General features: G+C 39.6%; 1 protein-coding gene across 1 annotated transcript in view; it reads left to right on the forward strand.

Annotated features, from left to right (window-relative positions):
• LOC113018669 (zeta-sarcoglycan-like) overlaps positions 1 to 13,066 on the forward strand; it is a 53,380-nt gene that overhangs the window by 8,852 nt on the left and 31,462 nt on the right. Inside the window, exon 2 of the mRNA XM_026161969.1 lies at positions 5,911 to 6,105. Within this exon, the coding sequence (XP_026017754.1) occupies positions 5,911 to 6,105 (195 nt within the window). The remainder of the gene's footprint in view (positions 1 to 5,910; positions 6,106 to 13,066) is intronic.

The following is a 13,066-nucleotide window of genomic DNA, read 5'->3' on the forward strand; positions in this document are numbered from 1 at the left end:
ACATGACTGGCTGATTAGCATCACGTGGATGAATTGCATTGGTGACCTAGGTTTGGGACTGTCTGTGGGTTTGTGACTTACCAGTGTCAACTATCATAGTTAAAAATAGTGTTGTTAAGTGTTGTAAACAAAAACTGATTAATATTGTAAACAGGCGATGGTTACTCACCAGTTTATTGCATCTTTCAGTAACCAGTGCATCCTCAGCTTATTGACACACTCCAGTAGAAGAAGGTGACTGCTCCTAACAGCATTCACTCCCTCCTCTCACTGAAACTTCTCGTACTCACTAGGAAGAGACTTGCCTCCCACAGCAAACATTGAGAGTCAGACTGAGTCACTCACACAAGTGCAGTTAGGCTATTAAGTGTTGAGTGAAGCAGTTGAGACAGGCGAACTGTTGTGGACTTAATTTTGGATTTAACTACCAGTTTATTATCTGTTCTTTCTCTCTCTGCACGCTGTTTAAATGCCCCGCTGTGCCCCATCCCTTGGCTTACAGGTGGGCCTGCAGTTTGTGCTGACTGAGTATTTGTTGTGGTTTAGGCAGGAATATTTTGCTAGCATTAGAAACATGTATTCTGGTAATGTCATTTGATATGCCACCAAGCACCTCCTTCATTCCCATAACATCAAATACCTCAATCCACTGAAATAAATGGCCATATTTGCCATGTAGTATAAAACCTATGTTCACAGTCCTCTCTTAAATGCTCACACTGACCATTTTTTCCTATTCTTGGCTCTGCATGATGTCAGTGATAAAAGATATTCCGAATACGGTCATGCTCACAGCTCTGGCTGTGAGCACAAAAGCCCCACCCACCTGCTGCTGATGAAACCTTCTCTTTAAAAGGGGCATCCAGTGGGAAGAAAGTTGGCATGAAGGGGAGGGGAGAAGGGAAGGGGAAAAAAAACACTTTTTACACACAGAGGATAAACTGGGGAGCTGCACGAAGGCCTGGTATAAGATAAAGAAGGATAAGTGTGAGTCATGAAAACTCTCTAGTAGAGTTCAAGAATAAAAATATGGAGCAAGGAATGAGCAGTAGAGGTCCCATTTACGTGTGTGTGTATATATAAAATATTACAGAATAGTTATAGTGTATACATGATGTGATAGGTTGCCCCTCAGTGCAGGAAAGCTATAAGATTAATTCATGTTTTGTCCCCTTGGTCTTTTGAATATCACATTCTTCAATGAAGTCACGAGTTGGAGTTGTGGAGTAAAGAATCTGAAAAAAGAAAGAAAAATGCAGGCGTTTCCATGAACTCATCCGCAGCCCGAAGGTTGTGTCTATTTCTAGCACCAACCTTTTACCACCACTCCACACACTGCCTGATGATGCAATGCTGCACAGTTGTACAAAAACACCTTCAGTGTCTCTGCTTTTATAATGACTAAAATTCATCAACCGCTCACCCTTGTAAGAGATATTGATTTGTTGCAACAACACAATACCTTCACAGACTGCGACTCTGGCCTGACTGTTAAAACAGATATTGTTCCCTCCCTCTATAAGACTCCCTCTATAAGTAAGACGTCTGCAACCATATATATATATATATATATTCTGCTTTACCGTGCTCAAACCTTGGCAAAGTAGTTGAGTTCTTCTTGGAAAAAGTCTTTACCCTGCTGAGAGTCTTTGCCCGTTCTGCCACAGCTAATGAAAGCCTGTCAGGGGGGGAAAAACACATACAAGCTAATGATGCCTGCCATAAGTGTCTTATCAGAATCAGAATCAGAATCAGAATACTTTATTGATCCCTGGGGGAAATTATTTTTTGTTACATTATGCTAATGGCATGCTGAGTGTGAATAAAGCATGTGGGGCATGGCTTTACTTGTGCATGCATTACACATCTGGGGGTCTCTCAGAGGGGAACTGTGCACAGGTGTGTCAGTTATGGATGTGTGTGTAATGGAATTAAAGCATTTCATACTGCTTTGATAAATTTATAGTTTCTGCTTTGTTGGTCTAAAAAAAAAAAGTAGAAAAGAACAAAATTGACATAATAAAACGGACGTTTTATCTTGGATTGTATGGGCTGGTATCTTTTCTTCATGTATATCTATGTGAGTGAGTGGCATGGCAAACTTAGTATAAATTCAGGCCAGCTACAGCTGAGCAGAGCAGCTGAGAGCTCAGCCAACCTTGCACCCTGTGATCGAGAGTTTCACGCTGTCAGCCAGCGGTCACGATCTGCTGAAGAACAGCGACTGCTCGCCCTCATTCGGACAGCCGCACTTGACAGACATCATCTTCTCTGATCTCAGATCAGAGCTCCCATGTCGCAGCTTCTTCGTGGCTGGCAGGCACCTAGTTATTCAGGCAGAGTGGTGAGGCACTTTGATGGCGCAAAATCGACCCTTCAATCAAATTCCAGTTTATCCTGTTTTGATTGATGTGGAGTGGATGGAAAAACACAGAAATGAGCATCGTAATTTAAGCTGTGTTATGTGGATGGGGTGAAGTGGAGCACTAAATTCTCTGTCATGTTTTGTTATTTTGGGTTCAGCAGACTGCATTAAAAAAAATGAAAGAAAAGTGCATTTTTATTTATTTTTAGTTGTTTTTAACGTTACACACTAACAGTGCCTCATTGGACATTGTTCCATCTCACAGTTAAGACCCCTAAATGCTGGCATATTGTAGAAAAAAGAAAAACAAATGTTAGTAAGAAATCAGCGTAAAGCTTTGAAGTCATAGTGTGTAGAGGGCCATCACTGTCCACGAAGCCAAAAGCTTATTGAAGTGATTTTAAGATCTGCTGGTGCCTATTTGTACAGGACAGACAGAACAGAGCAAAATGAAGATCTGAAGGGACTCTAGCAGGGCTTTAACCCCCCTGAGCACATGTTCAGATCTTTTAAGATAACGATCTGTGATGACTGAGTGTAGACATACGGCATTGTTCAAAATTCTTTAGACGCCCTTAATTTCTTTATAATTTGCTTCCCTTTTAAAATTGGTCTTGAGCAATAGTCCTACAGGCTTTCCAATGGTCTTTCAAAGTTTTTCTGTGGACATTTGGACATTTCCACGTCTGCAGAAAACGGTGGAGGCTCAGTGGTGTTGGAAACAAGCGCAGTGAGATTTTTGCTCCATTGTGTAAAAGTTTCTTGCCGAAGACAGTTCAGGCTGTGATGAAGAATAAAGGTGACCTTACACGTTATTGACTTTAGAAATTGTTTTTACTGTATTTCCATGTATGTTTGCAAATATTTCAATAAATGTCTGAAGGCTATTTACTATTTTCCCACCAAATACAAAGTGATGAGCAGTGGCTCAGGACACTTCAGTGTCTCCGCAGTGCTAAACATGCCTGTAGCTTAAGTTATCGCTTTGGCGTGGTTTGAATCTCCAAAAGGAGGCAGCTTTAATGATGTAGAGAGAAGAGCTCGCCTTTTTAGCCTTTTACTTATTAAAGATGGCCTGATCCGGCTTTCTTCTAGTTCCATAGTGATACCTCGACTGTGTGTATCTGCTGATAACAGGAACTGAGCCGATACCAGTGTTAAATTAATAATGGGTGACCATAACTGAACAACAGAGACCGAGAATCATTGTTATATGTGTAAAGAAACATCAGACTCAACTTTAAAGATCCTTTCAAACTTTGTAACATAAAGTTTAAGAAAAAAATACATCCAAGAAATTTCCAGAATTTTTGGTTGATATCAACAAGATAAATACAATGGAACAGCAATGTACTTGTGTTATGTATCTGATTTATTTGCATCGGACTGACTTTAAAAATCACAAAGTGAATGCTACTGCTTCATTGTCAAACAGCTACGGAGCTGACAGGAGACAGCTGAAGTGAAATATTATTTAATGGCATTGACAACACGTTACTTTATCACAAGTATAATGAGAGCTTAAAGCAGCGTCCTTCTAACGTCTTGGACAAACTCTCTGAACAAAGTGAGAGTGAGTGAGAGAAAGAGAGAAAGCCACATCTGATCTTTTCACCCATGATGGCTCACTTTAACCACAGTTTGTTCTTACGTGAAACAGTTTTGCAAACATACAGACAGAAGCTGTTGGTGTAGCTACAGTGAAACACCTCCAACTCCAACAGAGAAGTGAACTGAGGGGACTGACACCGGATGATTGTCAGAGAGATTACCTTACAATATAAAGCGCCTTGAGGCGACTGTTGTTGTGATTTGGTGCTGTATAAATAAAACTGAATTGAATTGATATGGGCTCCATCTTTTTGGGTCTATATCAGGCCGATATCCAGTCCAAATATCGAGTCGGCACAGCCCTATTACTTATGCTAATTTACCTTAGACTGTACATAAAAGATGGCTATCACCTTTTGACTTTCTGGCCACACGATTTGAAGCCTCAGAGTTGGTGCACTGGCTGGCACATTTTTGTTTTTGTAACCATAGGTGAGTGTTTGCAGATAGCTGCTGGGCACAGCTACCCATGACCAACAAAATCCAGATGATTTAGCTTTAAAAAAAAGATAATCTGTAATATTGATTTGAAGGTATAAATTCTTATCTTGTGTTGACTTGAGGCTGGAGTTGACCCATGGTCACTGTCAAAACACACTTAATAGATAAATCATTCATCACAGTAATTGGTTGTAAAAATCAGAGGGAGTTTCTAAGTTGCATACTGATCAGCAGGGCTTCGTGCATTATGTTGGTCTGTGCCGATGTCACAAGTATTTTACTTGGTTGTTAACAGTGTGTTTTCTCAAACGTTAATTTAGGTGGGCTGGATTTACAACGATGCAAAACGAGAACATCGCCGAGAAGCTGAAAATGGCACAATGACCATTTTCCTCTCGATTATCTCGTTCTCATAATCATTGGAAGTCAAATTAATTGAAAAAAAAAATAATTGAAAATAAAATAGTCTGGGCAGAACTCCTATACTTAAGTCGTGTGCTGACTGCCTGTGGCAACCGTCGCAGTGTGTTTCACATCTTGTGCTGGATGTAGCTCCATAAAGCCAGCCATGTGAAATATTTTCCACTGAAAGGTTGATGGGTAGTAACATTGTGAAGTTCTCAGCCCGAGGCGAATGCTGCACAGGTCATCTGCAGGAAGCCGTTGCTCTCAGTGACTTTCTTTTCCAAGTACTGGAATGACAAAATGTCAACAAGTAATTAGCAGTGAAAACAAAGCTGTGACACGTTATTAAGCCGGTACAAATGAAGTTTGATTTTTAAAGAACGTAAATACAAGAAGAAGAGAAAGGTCAAGGACCTTGTTTTCCAGAGTGTAGCTTACATTAATCACTATGATTAGCTCGTTAGTATCTAGTTTTGGCTGTAGATTTATGCTCATTGACTTGCAGTATATGCTGTTTAAGAGCTTTTCCACTTCGGGGCCAGTTACTCCGACAACTGATGGCTTTTCTTCTGATCAATGAATGTTGACAGACGATCCCTCTTTCCTTCAGTGGGATGAAATGCACAACCTTTTAAGGCTTTGATTTGGTTTCTTATGTTGTTGTTTTTTAATAAAATTAAGTCAGAAAATGACTTTGTCTTTTGGACACAGCTTGATTAATCACTGGGCTACTGTGCTTGTGTTTCCAGGTTTATGCACATTGCAAACAACCAATAAATAAATTGGCTATTTGCAATTTTCTCAGTAGAAATCTGTAACTGTGGTCTAAGATGCCGAGATATAAATTCTTAATCTAGTGGTAATACCCTAGCTGATATTCATGCCATGCTTTCATCTTTTGTTTTTTTGCGTAGTGGCACTACTTTAAAAAAAATTGTAAAATAACACAGCCGTGCCTCAGCATAGAGTCATTTTAGTGGCATTTGCAAGGTAATAACCACTTAGAATATGGGATTGCTTCTGTGCGGAGTGAATATATCCTTGACAGCCGACTAACACACAGTTTTTTTTTTTGGTTTGTTTTCCAGATTACCCAGGAGCAGTTTATTCTTGCATCCCAGTCCCTGCACCTCCAACGACCAGGCTGTGATGCCGTGTACCCGGTGGGTTTATACGGGTGGAGAAAAAGATGCCTTTATTTCTTCCTGCTACTGCTCCTGGTCACCATGATAGTTAACCTGGCCCTCACTGTCTGGATCATAAAGGTTATGAACTTCTCAGTGGTGAGTACAGCACGGCAAACACACACTTTGAGTTATCAGAAGGAAGCCTATGATCTCATCATTAAAGTCGACATATGAATAGATTCTGACTGATGTTAATATTTGGTGATTTAAAAAGTTGATTTGGGCCAGTAATTATTTTTCTTGCAGGCACAAAAAACATAAACTGATTTTTTTAATAACATTTGTTACATGTATTTATTTGTGAATTCTTACTAAGATAACATGACTGCTGTTTAAAAATGATCTTGTTTTATTGTCACAACAACTCGTGGATTACTGTGCCCAGATCAGCTGGTTCTTTCCAATCTTTCCAATCCAGTTTATTTATAGAGCACTTTTTATTGAAAACACAAGTTTGACAAGGTCTCATACAAAGGAGCAGTACACTCTCAAAAAGTCAGTGAAACAAAAAAACCCTTACCAATAATATTAATAATTCATTCATTCATTCATTCATTCATTCATTCATTCATTTATTTGTTCATTTCAGGCACAACAAAAATACATATATTGAACATAAAGTGCACAAAACAAAAACAAAAATTACCTGAAAAGGAGTGGGACGAAGAAAACTTATTAAATCCCACCCGTGTACTCACTCATCAACAAAAAACAATAAGCTTCCCGCAACTAAATAATAAATATAAGGTAAGAAAACACCATTCTGATTTAAATACCAAGGAACAAAGATGAGTTTTAAGATGTGTTTTAAAGGGAGCCAGTTTAGCTCAGTGAGTGAGCAGGTGACCCTGTGCCTTGTTTGGTATCATCCTTTTCAGCACAACCTCAGTTGTGTTTTCATTTTGACATACTGTATTAACACAATTGATCTAAAATTAGACAAAAAAACAAAATCAGAGTAGAAAATGTTATATTTTTTACTGTAACAACCAAAAACATGTTTAATGAATCATATTTCATAACTTTAAATGCAAATATAAATAGTCAAATCTAAAATCCTATGCACAAGTTTTGCAAACAAAGTTTGCAGTTATTTATTATTTCCATCCATTTACCTTTTACCTTGATTTTTTTTAAATAACCATTTCAAACTATTTACAGAACAATCAGCTGTTCTGCATTCAATAAGATGCCACACAAATTATTTGTGCCACTTAGGGATGGGTATCGTTTAGATTTTATCTGATACCAGTGCCAAACCGGTACTTTTGAAACGGTGCCGGTGCTTAAACGGTGCTTAAAGAATGGAGAACACAAACTTTGTCCAAAAACCTCTCATGTTTAGCTGTTTTTTTGTAAAAAGATAACAATGTTAGCCTTTTCTGTAGCTATAGGTTGTATTAGAGAATTTGCAGAATTTATCTGCTTGTCTTGCATAAAATGAAAGGCCAGTTTGAGACCAATATTAGCCACTGTGGTTTTAATATACGGCTGCAGAAGGCCCAGGATCAAGAGAGGAGCAGCGCACTACAGCAGTGGTTTAGGGAAGCTGACATCATTATTTTTATGGACATGTTTACCATTTCTATGCAGATAACACCCAAATTTACAACGCCATGGTTAAAAAAAAAAAATCAGTCCCAGCAGGAGACGGTAAAGAGGAAAAAAGAATTCCACATGACAGAGAGGCTAAGGAAGACAGTAGCTGTGTCCCGAAACGTAGGCCGCATCCTCCTGAGGCCGCATTTGTAGACCGATTATGTCACAGTGACGCGACAAAGGCTGTCTCAATTCGTAGACTCCTACGAATGCGGCCCACAAATGCTTCCTCCTTTTCCCCAGATTTGAAGGGTGGGTCGGGTGTATCCTTCATGGCCCAGCCAATTCCAGTTTCCAACAATGGCAGCTGCTACTAAGTTTTAATATTACTCTTTTATTCTTTGTGGGTCACAAAATAAACTTTTAAGATAGTTTCAGGCGAGAATGTAGCTGCGTAAACTTCAAATATCTGCTCGGTTTATCAAGACATCACATATTTGCAAAAGTGCTCCGATGTTTTCGGAGACGTCTGTTACCCACCAGATCGATAGCGAGTTGGGGGTTCAAGGGTCACTAGAACAGCGGACTCCCGTCTTCATCGTTTTCAGACCCCCAATGTCTTTCGCTACTCAGGTTAAACATGATATGTAAGTCACTCAGATAACTTAAAAATGTTATTGTTTGGCTTTTTTCAGTGTTTTATTTGTTCCTGAGTAAATCGGTTTGGTTGAGATCAAAGTTATTAGATTAGATTTGATTAAATAAAACTTGATTAATCCCTCGGGTGAGTTCCTCTGGTATTTTCACACAGCTGGATAAACATCAAACAGAAAACTGATTAAAAAGAAGTATGAGGTGGTCAAGAATTTCGGCAGTGTCCTGTTATATTTTAGACAGCAAGGAGCAGACAGCTGAGTTTATTAAACTCCACCGAGACAGCGGTGACGCAAATCTGAAGGCTAGACCGTCCTATTTCAGTCTTGCACTTCCGGCTTTTTCTTTGAAGGACCCGGCCTATGTAGACCGCTGCAGAGTCACCAAAGTGGACTACTTTTGTTTGTGGCTTTCCAAAAACATAATGCCTACAAGGAAGTTGGTTAGTGCCCTCTGGTGGACAGACTATGCAATGCCAGGACTCATAATATTGGTGGAATAGTGTTTCTCACCTTGCTTGTGTAATTTTTAAATGTTTATTTGCCAGCTGATAAAAATCCCAGTAGATATATATCAGCAAATGGATAATATTGGGCAATAATATCCGCCTGCTGCTATATCAGTCCCGCTCTAATCTGAAGTATGAAGAGGAGTATTTGAATAAGCCAGGGCTTGTCTGTGATTTGTGGACTCCCGTAGATAGAGGGAGCGGTCATGATTTTGGCTGCTTTGCTGCCTTCTGATTCCTAACAGGTGCCCATTATTGAGGGGAAAATGAATTCCCACATTATCTTGCAGAATAATGTCACGGTGACTGAGTAAAGTTTGCAGGAAAAATAAATCTCCGACTGAATTTCATCAGACAAAAAAAAACAAAACAGTATTGTGTTTGGGGTGGCCTGAGAGGAAATCTTATTTCTGTATGTGCAGGTAGATATTTGAGACCAGCACTAGAGATCATATATTTATACATATATTCATAGGATCTCTAGTGCTGTCCTCAAACATGTAAAGAAAACTGGTCCAGAATTTCTCCTTAAAGCTGTCCGGCTCTCCTTCAGAGCTGTCAGATGTGCACGATTAAGCTCATTGTTGCAAGGAAGGCTTGTACTCTTATTAAATCCAGCATCACTGAAATGAAGTGTTGGTCTTAGCCCGTCCTCCTGTGCCTATCAGAGGTGTCGACCGCTAACTCAGTAGGAGAACCATAATGCTGTATCCAGAACAGCATTTGTGGTGTGCGTCTTGTTCTCTCAGACACATTAACAGTCGTTGGAAGCTTTTATTGCGCTTAGAGCAGGCTAACAAGTTGTTGGCAGCACTGTCTTCGCTTTACCGTCTTTACCCTCTCTGATACACTCCAGTCTGTGCTGTGTTCCAACCCTCTCCTATGAAAAGCATTTATAGTAATAACATAATTATATAAATCAGACAAATCAGCCAGTGTATAGCAGTTAGATTTGATTGAGACTGCTTTAGTGTCTAAACTAAACAAGTATTGACAGCAGGGTTACAAATATAGGGGATCAAATATATAACGGGCATCTCGTGCTGTGTACTGGATTCGTCTGGATTCTGTAGTATTAGGAAAAGCCTTGGCAGCAGAACGTGTTAATCTCAAGCAAAATCCAAACAGGCAGAAGCTGCGAGCTCCTCCCGTGACATTTTCAGGGACAATGCACACAATTTACCATTTTGTCAACAAATTCCCAATGGCAGCACCCCTCCCAACCCCCCAAACCCCCTCGACTATTACAATCACTCCTCTGCTCCTTCTTCTGTCATCAATCTATGTCATGAGTGAAAGACCTTATCAGTGGTGTTGGTGTTGCTTCAGAAAATGCACTTCGCTGCTCCAGATCTCTCAGGACTCAGCAAGTTTCATTAAAAAAAAAAAAAAAAGCATAACCGTAGCTTCTAAGAACCGCACCACGAGGGCATTGCTGTTACATTTTAAAGTTGCCACTGATTATCATTTATTAAAATGAGACGGTATTGGAGAACTTGCATTAAAAAAATAAGTCACTTTGAACACTTGGTGCACGCAACAATGCTTGATTTAAAATAAAGCAAGATTTTCCACTCAGCAGCCATATTGACAATCCTATCAAGGGAAAAAATCCTCAACATTAAGTTTCATTTTCTCCAGTACATAAAAACTGCATTACTGCATTTTGTTGCGGCAAAATGAGATTGTCAAGCACAACAACAAATTTCATTAAAACCTGCTATAAATGTTGCCAGAAAGAGTCAGTCTGCTATCAGTGAGTGATTAAATGGAGTCAAATTGGTAATATAACTGTAATAAATCATGAAAAATCTCATATCTGTTGTTGTCTACGTAGACAGAAATCCACAGAAATATAACCAGACTATAACCAGCTGGCAGTCAGTTGGGTCGAGTCCCCTGGAGTTGTGTTCACTGACAAAGACTCATTTAGACTGACGGCAACATGTTGGTAATCTGTCTATAAATGAGACAGCAAACCTTCAACAATCTCTCTCAGAGCGATTGCAGTCAGTCCAAGTCAGACTGCAGCTGTTTGCAGAAAGGTTGCCTCCTATCAGGTGACCTGTGCAATCGCCCTGTCCTCAAAAGTGATCTTGAGTGTGCAACACCCTCATGTTCTGGGTAACCACTTAGTCTGCCACACAATATGAAAAAATTCAAAACAGTCATCAGACAGCACCTGATTCTTTTTTTTTTTTTTTTTTTTTTTTTTTTTTTTTGGAGATGTTGCTCTCCTATTTCTACTCATGTGACTGAGCCATTAGGTTTGGCTGAATTAGCTTTGTCAAGCTAAGTGTGTCTATTGCTGGATGGTAATTCAGTTAAGATAATTTAATGTAAGTTTTTTTGGCTAACATTATCTCTGGATGGTCGTGCATCAGATGATCACTCATATTTGTAGTATTTCCAGAGAGTTTTCATTTAATTGTTTGATGAAATATCGATATTTGGTATCCTTGTATTGATACAGTATCGTGGTAGTACAGTTTGTTTGTTTTATTGTGGTAACATGGTTTGACATGTAATATGTTGTGTAAATACAGTATAAGTAATTGCTCAATGATAATTCCATCATTAGAAAAGTAATAGACTGTCTTGCGTGTTCACTATGTTAATGTATTAGCAGGTATTCTGTTTGGCTAGAGATACACCACGGTGCTTCTATCATAACTCTGACAACCTAATCACACATTCAGTTGCTTCTGAATTTGACTCTCTATTCTGAATTTCAGTAAAAGTAGTTGTTCAGTATTTATAATCTCCAGGATGAACATTATTAGCTCAGTTCAAACAATGATGTTAAGCACTATGATGTAAGGCCAACAGGGATTCATTGCAGGTCTAGCAATCAAGCTCTTAAGACTTTGAGTCAACTATTAATCTTAGGATTAATAATCCAGTGGGACGGGATAAACACTCACCACAAAGCTGCCCGGTAAATCAGAAGTCACAACCTGAATGTTTCCAGCAAGCTGAGTGTGTGAATATCTCTGCGGTTACATCACACGGGCAGCCTGATGATGCACACTACTCAAAAGCATTGATTGTTAAAAATAAAGTTTCTCTGAAAATGCTTTTTTCCCCTCTAAATATGGGAAAATGGATTATGTGAGTCAATCCTTTTTGAAGTCACTGGTCTGAAAACCATGTGGGCTGTTTTCCCTTTTTATTTATTTATTAATTTTTTTCTGGGTGAAGCTATGTGCGTGTGCTATCTTGGATCCTCTGACTGGATCAAATAGGATGATAAAGCAGATATGTAGCATTAAAGAAACAACTCCAAAACTTCTGCCCGTCTGTCGAGGGCAGAGGGGGTAAAGCTCAGGTTGTTTTTGGCTCTACAGTTTCTCTTTTAACTGTGGCAGGAGTTCCTCCTCTGGAACATCACCCTTTGTTTCACTGATGCTGACGGTCTCCTTTAGCCTTTGAACATTATCGAACTGGGGCTGTTTGTGACGCCCTCCTTTTTCTCCTACCTCCCATCTACTTATTTAAGTGACTGCAGCGTGTGCTGAATTCTTCACACCCACTATGCCGCCTCCTTCCAGCACAGCAGCAACTTCACAGTCTGACCTCCACACTGCCGCACACACCTCCGAAACTCCCCTGACTTTGTTCTCCTGTCTGTCCCTGCTCTTTGCTCTCATGCATGATGGCGCTCTCCCTGCTTTTCTCTGCCTCTGTAATTCACTCCATCCATTTGTGCCGCTAGCACTATGGACTCTTTCAACACATCCCTCAGGGCCAATCTGTTCATACACATCTCTACAAAGCTGCCCTCACACTTCAGTCTGCTCATTGTGGTGCAGCTAGGCATAACCTTGTCCAATTTCTACTGAATTATATACAGCCCAAAATCAGCCCCCGAGTAAATGTGAGGTGAAGTTGCGGGATCATGCTTCATTTCATACAGTATTTGGTATTTCATTTTTTTTTAAAATTGATGTAGCTTCTGTTGAAACGGGATGGCAAAGAATCAATTTAAGTGCAAACCACTGGGCTGTTACCTGTGGAGAGAGGTAGGACTAGCTGTACAGCTAGATAGTTGAAAAATCAGTGTGACTTTTATTGGGTGAAGCAAAAGATCCCACCAATGATGTGCTGCTTTTCAGAAAGTTCAATCACACAGATGGCCAGACAACTTTTAAAGCTGAAAAGTTTAAATTTAGCTTCTTACTGCAGGAAAATCTCAAGTGAAACAAATTCGTTATTAACGACCCCTATTTTGTTCATTCTAGCATTAATTAACAGCTACGGTTACCCAGACGTTGTGCTATTAATAATGAAAACTTAAACGTGAAATCCTGAACACGTGGAAAGGTAGTTAAGGTGGAACAAATTTCTTTTGAGAAT

The sequence above is a fragment of the Astatotilapia calliptera genome, chromosome 3 (assembly GCF_900246225.1).
Source record: "Astatotilapia calliptera chromosome 3, fAstCal1.2, whole genome shotgun sequence".
Lineage (NCBI taxonomy): Eukaryota > Metazoa > Chordata > Actinopteri > Cichliformes > Cichlidae > Astatotilapia > Astatotilapia calliptera.